At 30.1% G+C, this 24,258-nt stretch overlaps 1 protein-coding gene across 2 annotated transcripts in view; it reads left to right on the top strand.

The window, feature by feature from the left end:
- The window catches only part of LOC149547611 (MADS-box transcription factor 55-like), a 102,401-nt gene that overhangs the window by 4,904 nt on the left and 73,239 nt on the right, over positions 1-24,258 (top strand). For both annotated transcript variants that reach the window (XM_089794767.1, XM_089794768.1), the window contains exon 4: positions 23,096-23,177. In XM_089794767.1, the coding sequence (XP_089650893.1) occupies positions 23,096-23,177 (82 nt within the window). The remainder of the gene's footprint in view (positions 1-23,095; positions 23,178-24,258) is intronic.

Genomic DNA, 24,258 nt, shown 5'->3' with positions numbered 1-24,258 from the left:
ACTTATTAATATCAACTTTTATTTCGATCCAATTTCTATTTACCATTTGTATTGAGGTCAACAAGTCTCAATTTACCCACATTTGGTTGAACCTGCATTGTTTCTCAAACAAACGTAGTGCTTTATCCTAGGGTTAACCTACTTTCTATTTTCTAAATTTGATCAATATTTTTATTCCAATTAGATGTAAAATTTGTGTACGTTAATTATCTTGATCCTTTTTATTAATCATATATTAGAGTTCCTTGTTAACAACATCAATGATCTACCATTTTCTTATTAAGAATTGTTTGAGTCATCCCATCTATATCCATAGATTGCATTGAGGTTCCAATTATTGTAAACCTAGATTACATCATTTACCTTAATAAGGAAGAGTCCTTTGTTCATGTTGTTGATCTCCAAAAAGCTATCATAATAAAACATATATAGATAAATAGCTGTATATATCTTAAGTAGGCTTTTGTTAAATTTTATGAGGATTATAATCCTCTTTACTTTAGCGAACATAGTTGCTAGTTTACTTGCGATTTCATATAGGGTACAAGTGTTTATCAAACTTGGTCAAATAGTTAAACATCCAACTCTTCTAATGAAGATCTTATCCTCATATTTTAAAAATTCTTCTAGTTGAGCTCTTCTCAAGTCCAATCAACCACAATTCTCATCCAACTCAAATTTCTTCCTTAATTGCAACCTATGCGAATTTGTTAATACCCAATTAACATCATTTTTTTCTTATACCTCTTGTCCTTGCCCTCACTCTTCTTCCTAATACACGGCGTTCTCCTTATCTAATATTAAATTTGACTATCTTTTAGCCACTAAAGATAATTGTTTGACTAGTTAAATAACAAACAATCCAATGTTAACTTATGAGTTATTGTCATACCTTTGAAAAATAATAATTTTGTGAATAGTTGGTATGAAAGAAGATATCCTTAGAAAAAAGATGGTAATGGTGAGTTATTGTCATATCTCTTTTCAAGAGGTTTTTCGTTTTAATTTGTGAGTAGTTGAAATGAAAGAAAGGTGACCGTGGGCGATATTATGTTTGAAGTCAATGGGGAAGTTATTGCCTAGACCATTGGATTATCTATGGAATGGCATAAATGGAAAAAGTCTACTAGAATCACTGACAAACCAACTTTAACCACTTGTTCTCGAAGGGGGAGGAACTTGTTAATCTATGTTGTGGTTTTGATAGGGACGAGCTCTTGAAACCTTAGCACAAGGTGTATGAAACATTTCAATTTTTGGAAGGGTATTTTGGTGTTTATTACTATTATCGCTTTCCCCTACTAAATCACTTCTTCCACCATGATTTAATCTCTTTTCTATTTTATCTTCTTCCTCTTTAGAGTTCACTAATTAAAGATGTAAGGGAATGTAAGAAGCAAGGCAAAATATTTTTTATTTTTCATCATAGCCTTTTGGTTTTCTTATATAACTTCCATCGGGCTTTGTATCATGAAAAAACCATCTCGGTTCAAGGTGCCTCTTCATCCCCTCCCAGGATTCTACTACACACCATCTTGGGAAGAGGTCCTTAAAAATGCCAAAACCCCTCACTATAACCCATGTTATTTTCATGCTTTTGATTCTCCTCAAAACAGAAGGAATTAAAAAGCTCATGTGTGCACCTCTAAGTTGAAGAGCTTGAAGAAACCTATAATATGAGCGTAAAGTTTGTATCCTGGAGTTAGAAATAGAGGTTGGTGAGACTCTTGAGAGAGAGAGAGAGAGCGAGAGAGAGTTTGTATCTTGGAGTTAGAAATAGAGGTTGGTGAGACTCTTGAGAGAGAGAGAGAGAGAGAGAGAGAGTTGAGTCCATGTTCTGTATCAATTATAGATAGTTCATTAGGGGCGGCACTTCAAAATCTAGAATGTGACCCGAGATGAATGAGGGTTGAAACAATCTCTTGAACGAACCTGCTTACTGAACCAATTATATTATCACCTAGCAGTGGGAGAGCATAATTCTAGTAGTGGGAGGAGAGCAGACGAGGGTAAGGAGATAAGCACTCGATGCTTAGGTGCAATCGAGGAGATATAACTGCTATTGGGTTCGGGTAAAGGGGGTGGGACTAAAGAAAAAACCTCAAATTGATCTCACTTTGCATGCAGGTTGATGATGCACCAACTTTTGGGTTTGCGATCTGCTATCATTTCAAGTATAATAATACTTCTCCCATGATTGCTACCTCCTTGCCTCATGCTTTGGAGGTAAGTAAATATGTTTCTTTTGGTGGTAAGGGTAATAAGGAGGTTGGTGAGAAGAAGGTTGAAAATGGTTGTTGTGGGGGTTGTGTTGCTAATGAGAAGGAAATTAGTAAAATCAAGGAGTTGGATATTATGGATAGCATTTTCTCTAGGATGGCCCATATTGCTATAATAAACATGCACTCTTCGATTGACACCTTGTTCCTTTGTAGCAAGACAAACAGAAAAATGAGGATATTGGTGGGGATGCCACCAAGGGGTTAAAACTCCTTAGAGATGATTGGACACATATAATTTTGTTGAAGCTAAATGAGAGTAGGAAGAACAATTGACAATGTAGTGGCCCATTTTTGTGCAAGGCATTTTGTGGTGTGGTGCTCTTGGGTTTCAGGCCTTGTTTAGTTTTTGGATTTTCTCTATTAATTTTAGTAGATTTTGGTGGATTCCTAAGGATCTCTTTAAATACTTTTCCCCATGTGGCACTTTTTATAGTTTAGTTACTGGACAAATATCATTATGATTGGCCCTCGAACTACTAGTTTATGTTGAACTCTTCTAAGACTAATGTGCATTTTGAACTATTTTTAATCAATGTTTTACTATTTGGATGGGGTTAGGAAGTTGGATGGGATTTTGTCAAATTTGTCTTCCATTAGCTCTTGGGAGAGATTTTTGATATTTAGGGGAGGGGAAATGATGTTATTTTGCTGGAGTGTTGATAAATTGATGTTATATTCTTTTTTGTGTATGTGATGTAGATTCTACTTTGTGGTTTAGCCACTTTTGATTCTTGTACTTAAGGGAGAAACCCCTCATTTTGGTTGCTTTAATAAAAAAAAGAAGAAGATAATGACTCATTGATAAATTATTTCAAGTAATTTGAGATAACATCAAATTTCATTATCATTCTACATTTTTAGAGACGTCTTCAAATATGGCTCATATGATATTTTGTCTTCTTCATCATGTTGTAAATATCAATAGAAAATATTTTGAAAAATAAGGGTGGTACTCTTTGTTCCAACAAGAGGATTTTAAGCCCAATGCATCTCTTGCCATAAAGGACAAGTATTGTCCATATAAATACCTAGCTTCAGAGGAAGTAAAAAGATAGTGATAATATATAAATTTTTCCATTTAAAAAATAAAATATGATAATTTTTTATTAAAGTAAATTTATTTGGAGAGAATAAAATATGATAAAATAATTGTTTTGCAAAAGTTAATTTATTTTGAAAAAATAAAATATGCTTATTGATTTTACATTTTAGAATAATTACATAATGATTTCTTCAAAAATATCATATTTATATGAAAATTCATTTTGAAAGATAGAAAAGCAAATTAAAGAATGTGTGATGAATAATATTATTATCTTATGAGGAGTTCGTTAGAATTATGGATGAGTAAACTATGACATTTTCTTTTAAGTCTATATTATATCTTATCACCACAAAATAATTATTAATATATATGGGTCCTTTTATATTGGGTGATATATATAGTCTTGGCACTTTAAAGTCATATCACCCATCCTAGATTATGTTGAAATATTTATATAAAATAGTTTATAAATGATTTATCTTCTACAAGATAGGTTCTTTTATAGTGGGTGATATATCGTGTTGGCACTTTAAAGTAATATGGTACATCCTAGATTATATTTAAATATCTATATAATTTTGTTTATAAATAATTCATCTTTGATAAGATCAATATGTAGATTTGTTAAAGTATTGTACCAAATCACAAACATTTTCTATTAATGGTTGCATGATTGTCTTAGCATTTAATATGGACAAAGAGAGGAGCCTTTAGTTTCCATATAAATTTCAAATTTTGATAGATCTAGCCCCATCTTTGGTCATCATGGATACAACATTAATAGTTATCATTTTCATATTACACCAATGTGCAAAGTTCATTTATGATGGAAAGTTTTTAATGAAACCAATCATTTCATTTTAGCCACCTCTTGGGATGAAAATAGTAAATTCATACAATATGAACAAATGAATCTTGTATCTAAATTTGAAATTAATATTTTATTCTTGAATAAAAAAATTGGATATCTGTGATTAGTAAATTAAGTGTATGAAAAAATAATATTTCAACTATTAAATATGAGAGTAGTACATTGCATGGTATTTTACAAACCTTTTATATATCAATTGTGTCCTACTTTTAAGATCATTAACTTTTTTTCTACAAACAATATATTTTTAGAAATTCAACAATTTAAGCCTTTGAGAGGTTATATAAAAGATTTTAATTAAAGAGAGTTAGATTAAACCCTATGAATATAAACATGTCTACTTTTACCTCATAGTTTCACAATGAAGTTTCATCTTCGCCAATCAAAATCATAACAATAAACCATGTTCTACTCACTTCGTGTAGGGTCAAATTAAGTGATTGAGAAATCACATTTTGTAAGCATACAACCCTAATTATAATATTTCTAAAAAGTTCGATTTTAAATTATTTATTTGATTATTCAGTTAAGTTACAATTTTGTTTCACACACATGAAAAAGAAGGGAAATAAAAAATATTAAAAAATATATATTTTTTGATGCCTTAAAGTTTTGGTTTCAATAAAAATGAAGAAATTAATGTAGAAACAAAAAAAAGGGATGTAATATCAAATGTACCTATGATTAAATCAAATAATTAATCACACTTCTAAAAGTCTAAAAAAAAGTTATGCAATAAAAAATATGAGAAATATATGTGCCCTAATACACATTTTTGTTGCACATCTATGTATAACAAATTATAATTATACCCTTTCTACTATTAAAGTAGAACTATATAGAATAAAAGACACTTTTTAAAAATACCATTAACCTTAAAAATAAAAATATATGAAAACTTGTTTAAAAAAATTCAAAATGATTTTTAAATTTTATGAGAAAATATATCTACAATCTATAGAAAAATATAAAAAGTCAATACTTCATGCTGTGTTTAGATTTTTAACAATTTAGTTGTTAAATGTATTAGAAATAATATATTTGGTGAGAAAATGTTAATTTTAATTGTCATATTTTTATGAGCCAAACACAAATAAAAGAAATTTTCCAAAAGGGAAGTAAACTATGTATTATCTTCAAAAAAAGAATACAATACAACACAATTCATCCATTCCTCATTTTCCTCCAATTGATTAGCACCTATATACTTATGGACAAACTCAACACATTCAATTATCTATCCCATTCTTGCAAGCTATATATTGCATTCTCCACTTTGTATCTATACTTTTATGGAACCCCAAGTTCCTCTTCCCATTTCAAACAATTATATTGCCTCTTGGAAAGCGAAAGATAGTTGAAAACATATTCCATAATTTAATGTGTTGTATAATGTTTAAAGCATGTACAAAATGTAAAAATATACAACTTTAAAAATCAAGAGTTTTCCACCTAAACCCAAAAAAGAATAAAAAATAAAAACAAAGATAAAATAAGTACTATGGTTAAAAAATTAATAAAATAGTAGCGCATAGAAGAGATGTCCTATTCATATAAAAACTATCATATCACTTAACATAGCTACATGATGATTTGGGTCCACAATACTTGAATAATATGGTAGTTTTGGAGATTTTATGGTTGAGAAATGAAAATATGATGACTTGTTATATAATTATAACAACAATTAGTTTATTCAAGTTGACCATCCTTTTATTCATTTTTATCTTTGATGTATTCTACAAATTGACTTTATTCAAGTTGACCATCCCTTTATTCATTTTTATCTTTGATGTATTCTACAAATTTTACTTCTTTTATTTTTCGATATTGAAAGTACAATTTAATAAAGTTTATACTTAAAATTGTTGGTTATTGATAAAAAGTAACATTTAATGACATGCTACCAATGCCATCATCAATTCCTTTTCATTGATTATTTTTGCACCTTTCTCTTTTTTATTTTTACATTTCTCATTATGAAAATGGATGGTAGAAATGAATATACGTCTTTCAATATAAGTTTTTTTTTTTCACATCTCCCTTTGATCTTCTTTGTTTTCATGATTGAACTTGTAATTTATTTGCACTATATTACCTTTTGTATTTGTACCATTTCATTCTCAAAATTTTAACCTTTCACTATATATGAAGTCTTCCTCTTGCACACACTATATTACACAACTTTTCCACTATCATATTTGAACCAAGTAGATCATGCAATTAACTTCTTGGTGGTTATAACACAATTATTCATAAAATGCTTTATTATTATTAAACATGCATTCTATATTGTAATATGTTAATGATATTATATTACACGCCTATGATGAGGTGATTATTAAGTACTTATATTTACATTTATATAACTTGTTAATTACACTTATATTAATATATTTTCCTATTGGGTATCCTCACCATTTATTAATTATTTTCTTCACAATATGGATAAAATATAATTTAATCTATAACACACTTGATGACCAATATATATTATATGTAGTTGTTACATCTTTTTCTCTTCACCTATTAATTATTTAATGATGAACATGAACATATTTTAAGAGGAATATTACAATACATTTTAAGTTATTACATTATTTATTGAACAATTTGATCGTGGGAATTATATTAGAACTAACTTCGCGATAACCCTATGCAATCTAGTTTCATTCTTATGTAGATTATGGTTCAGACATTAACTTAATCTCCAAAACAACCCTACAATTTTTGTTTACATTTATTTAACTCATTGTTGTAGAGATCGTAGTGTTACAACTCTTTCAAATCTACAAAAAGTTTATATATTATCATTTGTTTTCTAACATCTTATATAATTTCCTAATAACAAATAAATCACATAAATATAACTATATTTCTGTAGTCAAAATATTTTCCCTATTATGAGTATGAACTACCAATATAAAAAAACTAAAAAAAAAAATACCAATATTCTATTAAGATAAATATAAACTTATCAGTTAGTATTGACCTAAGTAACTCTAAAAAATCATGAACAAATGAAAAATCATCATCCAGATCAATATCTTAATTAATGTTGCTTTTTACTTACTTTATAATGCATAATCATGTATCTTATATGCAAAACAAAATGAAAATAAATAAATAATTGCCTTTTCACATTATTATTTTACCATTACTTTGATATTATTATTTCTTAATACACTTACTCTTAATTTATCTTACTTCACATATAGATTGACTCTAAATTTAATCTAGTTTCTCGTTAGATTTTTTGGCTTCAAATGTTTGAAACCAATCATTGTAGTAACTTATATGTCACCTTATGAGTCAACTCTAATATATAAAAATTGAAGAAAATTAATAAAATAATTCTATGTTTTATAATAGCTTGTATTTAATCTATTAATAATATTTTATTTAGATCTTCTTCTATAATATCAATAAGATAAATAAAGATGGCATCTTTTATTTCTTGAAGTGCTTTATGATTTTTTAAAAAAATTTATCAAAATGGTATAAGCCATTAAATCTATTATATTGTAAGACATATAAATTCAGTGTTTTGGTAAAATGGAATGATCACGAATTTGAACAAGATGTCAATATTGATACCTTGTGATAGGGATACCACCCAAAATTAATAGAGACATTAAACCAATGATGGATGCATTAAGAAACTCTTTTACATAATCACAATTGAACATGATAAAAACAACATAATTTACATAATAGAAACTCGCGTTAAACTAATGTTTCATTAAGGAGATTTGATCTCCTAATCATTTTTGCAAATCTTTGGAGGGACGTGCTAAAGTGGAGCAACTAGTTGGTGTATGTTTTACTAAAGTACATGATGACTAAAAAGCTAGTATATCCTTGATAATTGATCAAGGGAATCCAACAAGTGAATGCATTTACATAATCCAATAAAATATGAAAATACAACATTGTATTGTTAAACACATTGCATATGATACCTACATTAATAAAGAGCAATAATTGAGAATAATAGTTATGATAAAATAAGTTAGATAAAAAACACCATCAATTAGATATTTAACATATTTAAAATAGAGAGGAACATTTTTTGTGATAAGAAACCATTTTGCATGTACTGATCATAAATAGATCCATAGATGTTACTATTCTTTGGTTGTATAGATACTACTTTTTTCCTTGGGTGAGATTTAGATAAGCTATAACGTTCGATGATTGATATTGCAATGAAGCTTTCTTAGCATCTTTTTTGGGATATATTATACTCTTTTACCTATACATGGATTAAGCTTTGGTTCTTTTTGGTAGTAGACGTACAATACTTCTAGGTCTCTTCATAGTTTTGATGGACTTGATTGAAACTCTGAATTTAAGTATTTTTGTTATTATTAATCTATCATCTATTGACTTAGGCCTCTTGTTGATCAAAATAATAATAACAGAATGCATGATCAAAGAGAAAATTAATAAAATAGATATGGTTGAATATATGCATTTACAATTACCCTAACCATCTAGAAATCTAAAAGTACATTTTTTCATATGGCTAAGAAGTGAGAAAACACTTTTGTATAAAGATCCATGTGATTATTTCTCAACATTCCTTGCCAATTATAAACCTAGTAGCATTTTCAATATGAGAAAAATGCATGTCAAATACTCTACCCAATATTTTTATAATTACAAGGGCTAGGATAATGGAACTCAAAAAAGTAGATAGGGAGGTTAATTTGAAGGTCCATTGGAATAGGAATAAATGGCAATAATAAAAATAGACAGTAATAGAGCACCTTAAAAATATGAGATTGATTCACCAAAGTAGACACATTAATAGATAATTAATATCATTGACCGATCTAGAAGGTATGATTAATTTAAAAATTAGAAACAATATTCCAAGGCCCATTTACATATAGATTATCATAATAAAACACCCAACTTAAAGGCCGACATGAAATAGATGATCAAGTAATGAATTGAGTACAACATGTAACATATAATTAATAAAAATAAAAAGTGCCCACTATCCATAATAGTATAATTTCTTGTAGACATGCAATACAAATGTTAGACCTATGTAAAAGCCCATACTAATAATAATATGTGGTTAGCATGAAGAACTAGTTCACATCACATTAAAACATAATGTCCAAATCAAATAAACTCCTAGAGTGGCAAATAGATGTGAAGAATGTATAAACTCCAAGTAATTTGAGGCTAGTTAATTAAATAATGGAGCCACTACAATGAATTGAATATCCTCAAAGAATTTATAGGAAATGATATCTCCCAAAAATTAATTAATCATGACATAACAAACTTTTAATAAAACTAAAAACCACTGGGCCAATAATAAAATATAGACCTAAGAAATGCATAACTAAAGATCTCAATTAATTATGGGAATCAAGAGGTTGCACTCAATAAATCATTGATAATATATATTAGATCATTAATGGCCATGTTGACCACCTGATCTACAAGGGTATTAGCCTCCATGTAACAATGCAAAATCTCAAAAGTGGCAAAACATTAAAACTAGACCAAAGTATTTTCCAAAAGATAATTCAAAACCCCAATTAGGTGTTGACCTATTATAAATTATATTATCACCAACATTGAATCACCTTTTATTAAAATGTCCTTATTGATAATTTTGAAAGCACCCTCAAGAACAAATCTTAGGGCTTTCAATTCTACTCTATTATTGGAAACATCATTCACTATTTTACAAGTAACCTTCACAACTTTACCTTCTGAGATAACTTCATTTTTTCTAGTATTTTCTAGAAAACTATAAAAATTTAAATTCTATTTGTTCAACAATGGATAAATCTACTTAGCATTTTTACTTTTATTCATGTTATGAGAATATATAATAGATCCGTATAAAGATGTTGACTTAAGAAATGACCATCTCTTTAACAAATTAGTGTCTCAAGAAGTAAAAATGAATATATTATTAGTTTTTATAGATTTATATATAGTGACTTCTAAAATATATCATTCAATTGAAATATAATAACACCATTTAGTAAGGAATACATATATATAAACATATGAATGTTCCTTCCTAGATGTATTCCAAATGAGGATTGATAGATTGATATCATAGTTACACATAAACAAGGATGTTTTGAATTCTACTGTGAGAAAAGTTTGAGATTATCAGATCATTAGTTTGAATTTGTGGTTTACTTGTTACACTGATTCACCCCCCTCTCAGTACCACTTCATACCAAACATTGTTATAAGAGCCTAGATCCTCAAGAAGACAAGCTTAACCACTATAGGAAAAGATCCCTGAAGTAAGTATGGAGATGTTTAGGTATGAAAATCAACTTGAAAAATATGTCATCAGGATACATGAATTATAAAAGAAGCCAAGAATACCAATTTCTACTAGAAGACAGTTTACTAATAAGCTAAATGAAAGAAATGATTACATAGAGAAGTTGTCTTAAGGAAACATGTCTAAAGAATTTGAGGATGACATTGTAGAACTAATAGAGAAAAATGAGAAGTTGAAAGAAAATATGAAAACCTAAAGAGAGAGCTTGAAGGACAAGCAATAAATGTGTGTGAAGGCATTGAATAAATAAGTGTTTCTCAATATGTGAGGAAATACGTTGAAGATGCAAGGGAACACAATGAAGATGCAATAAAGGAAAAAGAGGAAGGGATCACTAAGATAAAGAAAGAGCTAGCACTATTTCAAAGACAAATGCTAGATATTGTTAATGAAAATTGGTAATTGTGAATGAAATTACAAACTTTAGGGAAGAAGTTGACAAGTTGAAGAAGGATTTAGAGAATGGGAAAGAAATCATTTAAAGACTAATAATGTATAAAAGGGTTCACAAAATCTTGATGAACAACTAAAAATCAAAGGATGCATTAAGTCTTTGATACACTTCACAAAGCACATTTGAAGGTTGAGAATCATCACAGTGAAAGGAGAATCAACAAGATTTGAAGGTACATGAAATTCTTACTAGTGAGATACCAAATAACCCTACATGTTTCAATTATGGTAAAGTTCGTCATACTTTTATTACTTGTGTAAGTAAATCGATGACTACTAAACCTCAAATATTCAATGATCATTTCTGTAATTGGGGGAATTTTTTTCACAAGACATATGAATGCAAATCTTGTGTAAGAAGAAGATCTAGTGGAAGTAGAATTAACGGTCACCTGTTATACATACAACTATGGTCATAAAGATAAAGGCTGTAGGTTAAATTTACTGATTCCTTGGTCCCTAGTCAAACCGATGATTAAGCTTTCTAGAGAGTGATAGTTTGATGTCACCTATTAAATATATGGACTTTATGCACATATGGATATCAATTGTAGAATGACAAAACTAAGAGGCAATACTGGCCCTTCGAGGTCAATTGGTATGATGTCTTTCATTTATCACAAAATTGGACATCATGCAAGAGATTATAGGTTCAATAACTAATCACCCAACTGGTCAAAATATAATAAAGGAAATAGAACTCTTAATGTGGAGGCTATAAGAGGTGAAATGAATAATATATGGATAAAGAAATAAGGCAACAAGGAGGAGGTCAAGATAAAATATCAAGAGCCATCAACCTTAGGTCTGATGGATTCTTCATCAAACTAAGTCAAAACTTGACCTAGGGTGGAGAAATCAGAGACATTTCATGTTGGAACTATAATTGGGAAAAAAATGTTGTGTTTTCATTGATTTTAAACCTTCATGGTAAGCCATTTACTAACAGTATAGAGTGACATATCATTTGATTGATGAAGATGATTTGAAAAGAAGAGATCATGAGATGACCTAGTGAAAGGTTGAGTTGAGATGTGGAAGTGTGATGAAATTCATTAAGCACTTGATAAGTTAGTACGTGACAAGATAATATGTTGTTTATTCATTACAATAGGAAAGGGAGAAAGATCAGTTGAGAACTAAAAGAGTTGTCAAGCAACCAAGTATCTAAAGAAAAAGATTAAGGAACTTAATCATTGTTGAGAAGAACAACATTGCCTGAGTATTAGTATTGGCCAAGTGACAGAGAATGCTAAGTGATAGAGATTGCTAAGTGATAGTAACAACTGAGTTGTATAGTGTAAACTGAGAAAAATAGTTTAGTGATGACCGAGTGATCCAATGATGACTGAGCAATAGAACATAATAATGATTGAGTGTCAACAAATTACTAGTTTGAGAAAGAATCAAGATTTGTGGCCGATACATTTGAATTCTCAAAATAATCAAAGTGTGCTGACAATAAGGATTGACAAGCTGGATTATTTTATGCATGGAAAAGATTAGTTGAAGCAATCAAAGGCTAAGATTTGAGGAAAATTCTAGAAATTTCAAGGAGGAATAAGGACAAAAGATAGATAGATTCATTGAATATGTTGATTCTAATCATAACCGTAAGATCTATGGTTATGTTGAAGAAGAAAAATATCTAAGCTACCTATTTACAGAGGCATATGTGATGTTTTAGAGGGTTGTTGTTGGACTAGAATTTATAAAGACAAGTGGAGAATAGACTTGCAAAGGAGAAGTGCAAAGTTTGTGATGTGGGAGATTGCTTGAAGAGTTTCCAAGTAGATCTAAGTTGTTGAGAAAGATGGAGTCTAGTCAATGAACCAGAATTGAGCTGAATGGAGATCTAAATTTGCAAAGTGAGTTGTATGTTATCAGATCAAACCTAGCTTTTACTTTTCTAATAATTAGGGCAGTAGTAAGATCCTTTTGATTAAGGTTGACCTAATAGTCATTTGTAAATCCTTTAACAAGGTGAGATTATAAGGGAATATTTTAAAGTCCTTTAACAAGGCCACTCCTAATAGGGTGATTAAATTATTTAACATGGTTACACCTAACCATGTGTTTTGTAACCCTTAATAGGGTTGACTCCTATAGAGTTCACTTTAGTAGAGTGAAATGTGGTAGCATGTCACTTGGTGGTTTTTCTTGAATTAGGTTTCCATGTTAAATAATAGTGTCAAACATTTGTGTAGATGTTTTTAATGTGTTTATGCTACTTATTGTTTTAAGTTTGAAGTGTATTGTTAATTGTGATTTTATTTTGCTAGTTGGAACTTATTGAACAGAGAGCTAAAATAGAATGAATAAGTTGAATGATGATGAACAATTTTATTCGATATGATGTTCATGAGTTTGATTAAGTTTGTTGGAGTTGTTAAAAGTTGATTTTATACATCTGGATCCGAGGATAGCTGATTCACCCCCTCTATCAGTTATTCTGAATATTCTAACATATGATTTATCAATCCCCTAAAGGTATGCATTCTCATATGAATATGCATAATAAGATTTAGTGTGACAACTAGATTATAGTGAGATGATTTGTCAAAGTGGTGAGAAATTATAAAATGATAGCATTCACAGGTTTTTAGTTTAACCAGTGGAAGAAAAAGATATAATGACAGACAATAGTAACCAATGAAAAGTATTTTTTACCATTACAAGAGGTGTAATGACTACTTTTGATAATAAATAAGGGAAAATTTTAGTTCATTTTTCATATATCTATCTTGAAATACCCTTTTGAAGCTATCACTTGCAAACATTGTTATTTATATTGAGAAAAGTGTGAATTGAAAATTGAAAAAGTGAACTAATCTATGAAGATGGTAACTAATGGAACATGAAGCATCTTTGTGCATAGTAATAAGGACACAAATTTTATGCTCAGTATGAATTATGACAAACATAGTGGATACCCCTATTCTAAGTGATGTGTTTGAGATGCCTCATCTAGTATTCAAGGTACATCCAATAAAGGTGAGCAAAATTTGATATGACATGAGTCTTATCCTTGATACCTCTTATTGTATTATTCATAGAAGATTTTTGGTTGTTTATCCACTAAAAGATTAAAGAATTTTTAGTGGAAGGTATAAGCAAGAAGTTTGGAGAATAATGTGTGAACAAGAGATTGAGAATCAAGAAGAAGCAATTGGAAGCAAAAGGTTTTGTGTATGTGGTTGACATACCAGAAAACTTTCATCATTAATAGGTTTAATATGTGCTAAGAAGATTCCATGAACTTATATGGATGGACAAAACCTACAAGATTACTAAGGAGATTATTCCCATAGTAATTGGATTGAGTGTAAATGGTGAGTTACCTACCCTAGGAATGAAGTTTGGTTACATGCCTAACAAGATAAAAATCTGATTCATGAGCTGCAAGAGTTAATAGTATTGAAGACAAAGAGGTGAGATATGCAACCATAACAATAGGTTATAGAGTTTGTCAATTTAGTTGGTTGATTAGTGTTCCTAGTTGAGACATTCACACGACTTACATAATGGTGAATGAAGATGCATCATATGATTTTTGTAAGATGCCAAGGAGTCAATTGTTGGTGAAGAAAGACAAGGTAAAAAGAGACAAGAAGCAATTATTCAAGTATATACAAATCTTGGTATGCTTCTATTTCTACTTGCAAAATTTCTTTCTAGGAAAAGGTATGGTTCAGTGGTCAAATGATAAACTAGTCATGATTGAAATAAATGAGCTCATTAGAGAGTTAGGCAATAACTTTTGTACTTTCATGTGAGGATATTTTATATATTTGTAGTCCAGGATGCACAAATGAGAGATAATCCTTGCTAAAGTGGTTGAGGAACATAAGAAGATATATGTTTTCTAGTTGACAATGATGTCTGTATCATACAAGCAGTTCAACCAAAAACATTTTGTCTACCTTCTATGGGATACAAAGTAGATGAGAACATAGTAAGACCATATGCAAATGAATTACTCTCTAGACCTATAGATATTACAACGCTAAGGTTTGGAACTTATGAAGAGGTATTCTCAAAGATTAAGATGAAATCAAAGAAATCTGTGATTCAAAGGAAGTCAAGAAGAATGTGTTTATCTCTAAGCCTATGTTTCCAATTAGTGTCCAAACACTTAGTGATTTACTAGGCAAAATTACAAGGTGATCACTGCGAATGAGTTATCTAGTTAAGATCGAGCATACAATGCTTATACCGAGCAGGATAGTGATTGTTGAGTAGTTAGTAGCAACTAAGCAAATGAATGAGTTGAGCATCTTGACAAGTTACTAAGTGTAAACTAAACATGTATATAGAAGTTGATTAACAAAATGAAGATGTTTATATGATCGAGTGCTAGAGCATTCAAGTACTAAGTAGTTCAATTTTGACATATAAGTTTGGAATGATACAAAAATATATATAAACCATTTTGGCCAACTTTTTTATGATATTCAATATTTGAAGAGCCAACTAAGGAGTTGATTACATGTTGTTACAGAAGGTAATGATCCCAAGGTGTGCAATTGATCCAATTAGAAAATAGGATTGAAATGGTAAAAGATGATGAAGTATAAGTTGTCGATCAAGATCTAGAATCTTCACATGATATCTATTTTAGGAGGATTCTAACCCTATAATGAGAGAGGTTGTATGTGTGTGCGTGTAAATGAAGAAGAAGGAAGAGAGAAGGAAAAGTATCATTATGCACATGTAAAGGAGTGAAGACAATGTCTAGAAGTCAGAGTAGACAAAGTGTAATTAGAGAAATCAAGGACTGAACAGAATTATTAGATCATAAGATCAAATCAGAAATACATTAAAGAGGAGACCCAAGATTAGGTTGCAGAGAAAACTAACTTGGGTCAGGTACTAAATTAGTTATTTCTAATTGAGATAGGGTAAATCTCTTAACAAAGTGGTCATAACAGACCTATGTAAACCTCCTAATAGAGTCCTTCATTATGAGTGTAAAATCCTTTAACAAGGTGAGATGTAATAGTCTCTTAAGATTTTAATAGGGTAGACCCCTCATAGGGTAGATCATATTTTATTATCAAACATTGTAATCCTAATAGGTTAAATTTATTGTTGCAACAGTGAAGACTTGTGGGTTTCATTCCCACCACACTTTTACCTTCATCTTGAAGTGTTTCTAGATAACCAAGTCATTGTGTTATGTGTTGAACTATTTATGGATGTAATGTATTTCATTTAAGTTTTAGCATTTTAGTTTTAATGAGAAAATAAAAAATTGTGAATAGACTCCCTCTAATGACTATAGATTAGGTATGTGCAAAACTGGTAGAATAAGAAATTATAATAGGATTCAAAGATATTCAGTATGATTATTTGAATATTGATGATCAAGTTAAGTTTGAAGGCACAGTGATTAACATGATGATCAAGTTCAGGTGCACACCCTTGGAACTAGGAGCTGGATATCTGATGGGATTATACAAAAGAGTGGATGCTAAGAGGAAATGGGCATTGTCCACTGAGAAACAAATAAGAGAGACAACATTGGCACACACTATGCTAGATTTAGTGAAGACTAATATGTCTATAGCCCTTAAATATTTTGTTAAAAGGTTTATGTTGAGGGACAAGGCATATAATTTTTAAAAAAATAAAGCTCATGAAGTTGAGCAAGATAGTTTTAGGACATGGAAGGAAGTATTTGGAGTACTTACACCATCTGTGGAATTGAGGGAAGGTCGAGACACCATAGAATTTGAAGATGAATACTAACAAGAAATGGCCAAGTTGATCGAGGATATTCAACAACTTGTCAATAGGTGTAAATAGAAAAAGACAACCACAAATGAATATGGCACTAGCACCCCTCCACCTAATCTAAATATACTAACAAAAGAGGAAATTCAAGGCTTAATAAATGGTTCAAGAAAACTCTATACTAACCCAATTTTGTTATAGATAGTTGAATATCCAAAGCTTGAAGTCAAGAAGACTAGTGATGTTAATGTCACATTAGCTATAGAGGATATAGGTGTTGAGAAACTTGGTAAGGCATTAATTGTATATAGTCCACCAACCTTTATGCAATTTTGAAAAAGGAAGAAAATTTTGGGAAATATTCTTGCACTAAATTGGTAGAGGATGAAGTTACACAGAAAGAGCAAGAGGCTACTCAAGCTCTTACTCAATTACCAAGTGCAAAGGTTGTAGAGCCAACAAATGTGACACCTTTGCAATAGGTGATTTCTACACAAGTGTAGCAACCAAATCCAAAATCAAATGATAAGGGGAACAATTGCAACTATCACTACCAAGTGATACACCCTCACGACTTCAGGATGCGACTCATGTAGGTGGGGAAGATGATGAGTCAGAGAGCCTTGATGAGGTAATTACATTACCTAAGTATGATTTGAATAATCTTACACTTGAGAAGATGCAAGGATTGCAAATCTTGTTGAGCCGTAAGGAAAAACAAGAACAACTAGGAAGAGAGCAGAAGAGAAGACATGTACTTCATGCTGTCAAAGATATTTTTACAGATACATTTGGAATCAAAGATGTGAACAATCAACATACAATTGTGGACCATCTAGTATATTTAGTTGATAATATTGAGACATATGAGATAGAGACAAATGAATATTTATTACAATGGTCCGAGAGAAGGATGAAGCATAAGTATTACAAAAAGTTTCACATGAATTTGTACAGAGATAAGCTGAACTTTCTACTTCTATCACATAGGTGGAAACAATTTTTGACAACCATCAATTCTTTATATTTGAAATTGTGTGATATAAATTTCTTTACAACAGATACTACACACTCATTATAGCTATTGCATGCAAACATAAGAGCTAATGTTATTACATTGGGCAAGAACACAAGTTCAAGATCATCCTATTATAGTGAACTGACATTTAGTCAAAAGAGATTACCCAAGATGACGACTAGAGATACAAAGATCAGGCACAAGTTGACGCTGATTCAACTTCAGTTATGCCCCATATAGCAATTATATAGAACGTAGTCTCTATTGCTAAAGACATTTTGAAGAAAGAGACACACTTGTTACATATTGTAGGATTCATTGATCTAGCTATTGAGCTAGAGATTCAATTTCAGATTTTGGAGCAAGTACAAGAACGATGAAATAAAGATTATACCAATATTGTGGCAAGTCATTAGAAATTCTTTGGTAAGTATCAGTTAGCCCCAAGTTCCATCAGTGACAAAAACAAGGAAGATTTAAGATGACAAAGGGAGATGCATGAAATAAAAGGGGACATGAACGAATAAGAAAAGGAGATTCAATGTGCAGATGAAAGATTAGATATCATATCTTATTGGTCTCAGGGGAGTATACTTTTTTTTTTGAATGAAATGATTTCATGACAAATTGTTTTTGCCACTAATGTCAAAGGAGGAGATTGTTGATCTCTAAGCCTATGTTGTTGATTAGTGTCCAAACACTTAGTCATTTACTAGGAAATACTACAATATCATCATTGTAACCAAGGTATCTAGTAAAGGTTGAGCATACAATGCTTATATTGAGCAGGATAGTGATTGTTGAGTGTTCAGTAGTGACCGAGAAGATGAATGAGCCTAGCAATATAGTAGAGACTGAGCATGTTGAGAAGTTACTAAGTGTTGAGTAAATAGGTATATAGAAGCCAATTAACATCATGAAAATGTTTATATGACCAAGCATTAGAGCATTCAAGTGTCGAGTAGTTTAGTTTTGACATACGAGTTTGTAATGACACAAACACATGTGTAAACCATTTTGGCCGACTTCTCTACAATATTTAATATTTGAAGAGCCAGTTAACGAATTGATTACATGTAATTATAGAAGGTAATGATCCCAAGGTGTGCAATTCATCCAATCAAAAAATGGGATTGAAATGATAAAATATGATGAAGTATAAGTTGTCGATCAAGATCTAGAAGCTTTACATGACATCTATTTCAAAAGGATTCTAACCCTAGAATTAGAGAGGTTGTATGTGCATGCATGTGTCTGAAGAAGAAGGAAGAGAGAAGGATACATATCCTTGTGTGCATGTAAATGAGTGAAGATCGAGTCTAGAAGTTAGAGAAGACAGAGTGCAATAAGAGCAGTGGAGGACTGAACAACGTTATTAGATCAAAAGATCAAATAAAAAATATAGTAATGAGAAGACCCAAGATCATCTTATAGAGAAAATCGAGGGTTAGGTACTCAATCAATTATTGCTAATTGAGATAGGGTAAATCTCTTAATAGAGTGGTCCAAATAGACCTATGTAAACCTCCTAACAAAGCTCTTACTTCATTGTGAGTGTAAAATATTTTAACAAGGTGAGACTTAATAGTCTCTTAAGATTTTAACAGGGAAGATCCCTTGTAGGGTAGATCATATTTTATGATCAAACAGTGTAACCTTAATAGGCTAACCTTATTGTTGCAACAATGAAGATTTGTGGGTTTGATCCCTACCCCAATTTTACCTTCATCTTGAAGTTTTTCTGGGTAACCAAATCATTGTGTTACATGTTGAACTATTTATGGATGTGATATATTTCATTTATGTTTTAGCATCTCAGTTTTAATGGTAGATCTATGAGATGAATTAAGTGTGGATTTTTGTTATTGGTTTTGAAGATAAAGGTTTAAGAAAGAAAAAATAAATGAAGAAGATATAGAAGAAACCAAATTAGAGAAGAATAAGAGGTATCTAAGGAGATTGGAAAGGACAAAGATCCCATAGTGGATTTTGTAGTCAAGAAATAATCACTCCCAAGGTAAGGAAAATACAAATACAACATGAAAAGAGGATACCTACCTTATTGAAGATATAATGCTATCTTTGTCTTATAGTGCTGAATAATGCAAATATGTGTAAAGAATGAAGAAAGGTTATTTAGTCTACGTGATAGGATTATTTCGGATGAAATGGATGAAATTCTAACAAACCTACATGGATAGATAGTCACAACATCATACTTGAATAAATCATTGGAGGAATCAATGTAATCAACTCAAAATAATTTCAAGGAAGTATTTGATATGTTTTGAGTACTTGTACATGATAGAAAAGTACATACTACCTTTATAATTGCTAAAAAAAGGGGGAGAATACCTAAGAGAGAGTAGTGAACCTAAAGAAGGATGCAACCAAAAAGGGAAGTGACATTTTCACATCAGGATATAGAGTTTTTCCATCAATGCCAAATGGGGGGATTTTGGGCATTTTCATGTAGATATTAGCGAACTTGGAGGAAAAATCAGGTGAAGAGATGTATTTTGTTGTCATTATTGAAAACATAATCATAGTATAAATGAAGACTAATCAGTGGGACAACACAATAGGTGATAGGTAAGAAGATAATGTCTAAGTGAGATAACCAGTGTAAAGGAGGAGTCATAAAAAGATGAATACTTAGATGGTAATCATGATACAATACACATCAAGTGGATCAATCATAAGAAAAGAATCTTTAATTCCTATACAAACTAAGTGTATGATAGCAACGCTAAACCTTGATAGGTGAGTGGAGCTCTATGTTTAAAAATATAATCATAGAGCAGTGCTTGAGATACTCGATGGTAGATTTTGTATTAGTATGATCCATATGGTCAAAGTAGAAGTAATGATGATGTGTCTCAATTAGTTGGAGAAGTGATGAGTTGGCAATTATGAGATCAAGGGTTCAAAGATAAGCTTATTGAGGTCAATTTTTTAAAAATTGTTTTAGGTAATTGGACAAAATTGATCAAGGAGGTGATGAAAACTATGTTAGGTACATAGAGATACATGAATTACATATGGTGTAAGTGTGACAAGTTTGTGCTTTGAATAGATGGTAAATATTAAGCAAAAAAAAGACAAAATATTTGTGTGATGTTTTTCTAACAAAAATGCATGTGAAAGAACAAATTGCGCTGGCGAGCATTCATGTGATTAAAGATAATACAATCATTTTTCCAAGTAGAGATTGGTTAGAGAGAAGATACACAGTGAATAGATAAGAAATGATCTTATAGAAAAGTAGTTCTACAAGAAAATCATTCAATTTTTTATTTACTAATAGTTGTAATGCGAACAATACGTTAACTAATCTCTTTTTGTAAATATTTTATCAATGTGGACCCTTTGAAGGAATTCTGAGTCCTCTAATGAGGTAGATCCTAACATATCTTTATTGTACTCCTAATAGTGTACAAGTTTCTCCTAATAGGGTGAACCATAGCAAACATACTTGTAGCTCCTAAGAGGGAAAACATTTTAACTACAGAGAGAGGCTTGTTGGTATCATGCCCACCTTTTTTTTTACCCTCTGACAAGGGTTTCCACGATACCAAAATAAGTATTTTATTTTTGTTTCTTATGTGCTTCACTGATGCACTTACTTTATTTCATTTCAATGTTATTTGATATGTGTTTTGGAAGTAAATTTTGAGATGATTAGATTGCTAGTTTGAAGTTTTTGTTTACTTGATGTGTTAATTCACTCTCCATTACCACTTCATACCAACATCATGATATCTCTAACTTCTAATTCAACTCACTCTTTAACATTCTCCTAGGTAATTTAAAGGTAATACTATTTTTTTTAAATGTATTTTTAATGCTAGCGTATATCAAAATTTGTATTGAATGTTTTCATGTTATTCTCCATCTTTAGTTGGATAACCTAACTTTGACAAGGAGTCTATAAAATATATAATAAATGGTCTTAAGAGTATTTTTTAATGGTGGTTATCCTTTTGATTGTATAAATTTAACTATTAAACATCATAATATTTGGCCCACATCTCTTCTAGTTGTAGAGACTAAATTAATGATAGAAAAATGACTACCTAATCTAGATTATATTATTAATCATACTTTCACTACCAACATAGGCATTTTCAGACATTACTTGTTTTAAATACTCTATATTTTATATGACTCATGTCTATATTGATTCCTTCAATATAGGTTGAACAAGACTAGAAGGAGATTAGTCACTTAGAATCCATAATTCATTTGATCTTCTTAGGAAGCAATATATCCATCCTATAAAATCTAAAAAAATATAAACATGAATAGCTAGATAGGAAAATAACTCTTACAATTTTAAACACACTTCCTTTACCTTAAATATAATAACGAAAATTTACTCTATATTCTTTCACCCTTTAGAAAATAAAGTGATTACTCTCTTTAACCAATTAAAAAACTTCTTAGGATCTAATTATCCTTTACTAAATTATTGAACAAGTTATATTTTCATCTCTTTAACTTGTGACACCAAAATATAAAAAATTGTATCTTTATGGTTAAAATTAAGTCACTCCACCATGTTAGATCCCATCCTCTAGTAAAACACTAGATGCATCACGTTGTTCTCTAGAACATATATAAATGTATTTTTCATTCACACTCATCTATAAAAACTATAGATTACACCAATTTGCAAGGCTAATTTGAACATTTCAAATATTCATCTTACAAGTAGCATCCTCCCTTATAGTACAATATGTTATTCGAAAAGTAAAAAATAATAACCAAAGTAACACCCTTATTTAAATATGTATATCATAATACTTCATCAATATACCAAAATGTTTCAAGATCTCTAATACTCCACCCTATTAGAAAACCCAAATATATATATTATACCTTTTATTGAACTTATACAAGATAAATATTTGAAAAAAAAAACACACACACAACGTGTGTAAGATAAATATTACTTTTTAGAATTACGAGTAGTACATATACAAATTAAGTATAAAGTTTTATTTTAAAGCTTAAAATGAGTATCTATTGAGTAAAAAATCTAATTTATAATTTGAAATTACACCCTACCATAAATCAATATAAGATAAATATGCATATTATAAAATTAGGAGAGTATTTTATATCTTTCTCATTTTAAATATTTAAGAAAAATATAATAACATATATTAAGAGGGTGGAATGAACTTTATTATATAATTGCTAATAGTTGTGCTCAAAAGTTAGGTTAATATTTGATATGTCCTTTATTTTAAATTATATGTTCATCTTAGATAGTTTTATTTGGCTAAAGTCATGCTTATTGATATTAAGATGATTGTTATTCAAACTAATTTGGTTTCTCTTTCTTTTTTAGGGAACTTATAGATATTTTTGACAGATATATAAAACATCAAAATGAAGTTGAAGGTGGTGCCTCTTTCATATCAGACCTCAATGTATGTCCATATACCCTATCTCTTATGAATTCTCAAATTTTAAATCATAAGAGAATCAATGGATATCAAGAAATACTACAGTTTGAATTAGTTGAATGATTTATGATTATATTTAATAAATTTCAAGGTAACCTAATATATATATATAATTTTTTTAATAATAAAAGTGACTAAAGTCAAGAAACAAATATGACTAAAGAACATATTATTATATACTGTGTAGTATTCCTTGACAGATTTTTAAGCATAAGTATTAGAGCTAGTTAATTTTTAGAGTTATTTTTACTACGACTTATGTGTAAAAATCCCTAGAGTCATATGATATCCATTGGTGTTTTAAAACTACTAAGCAAAAAAATGCTCGATACCAAAATGATATCACTCACACAATCTAAGGATTAGCCAATTCCTATTAACAATTATATGTGTAACTCATTTGGACCCAACTTCAACAAAACCATGGGTGGTTTTCTACTGTTTAGGCTCTGCAAAACTAGGGTGGGTATACCCAGGGATGATTCAAGACTGGGAAACACTGTATGAGAATTATTTTAGTTTCATTCTGATTCTCATCTCAAATCCTCAAATACATGCATAATTCTTGACAATTTGATAAAAACATCCCATATAATAGATCTGGCCAAAATTCTTCTATAGATCTGCACGTGTTCTCAGCAATAGTGGCTAACTGAAGCTAAAACATTCCAAGAAAACAAGTACCGGCCAACTTTGAAGATCTTTAGGTAATAAAAGTAAAATTGATTATAATTTTGCATTTGAAAACCATTTATGACATATTTCTCTTCCAGCTGAATAAATTTGACCAGTTCCTAATCCATTGGGGTTTAGAGTCTACCACAAATCCATTGATCTAATTTGTTGCCTTACAACAAATATTATCAGAATTCATCATTCAAAAATCCTTCCTACTATTGTAGCAACCTTATCAAATTCATCAAAGCTTTTACTTAATCCATTGAACTAATAGCAGTGGTGAACAGATATACAACCTAACTGGATTGCATTCAATTGCACAAGCCTTTACTCATACAATATCAAGATGACCAAGTAACTAAAAGGA

The sequence above is a fragment of the Cupressus sempervirens genome, chromosome 7 (assembly GCF_028749045.1).
Source record: "Cupressus sempervirens isolate cs-2001-9-10 chromosome 7, ASM2874904v1, whole genome shotgun sequence".
In the NCBI taxonomy this organism is placed as follows: domain Eukaryota; kingdom Viridiplantae; phylum Streptophyta; class Pinopsida; order Cupressales; family Cupressaceae; genus Cupressus; species Cupressus sempervirens.
This window is presented reverse-complemented; position numbering and strand designations above follow the sequence as displayed.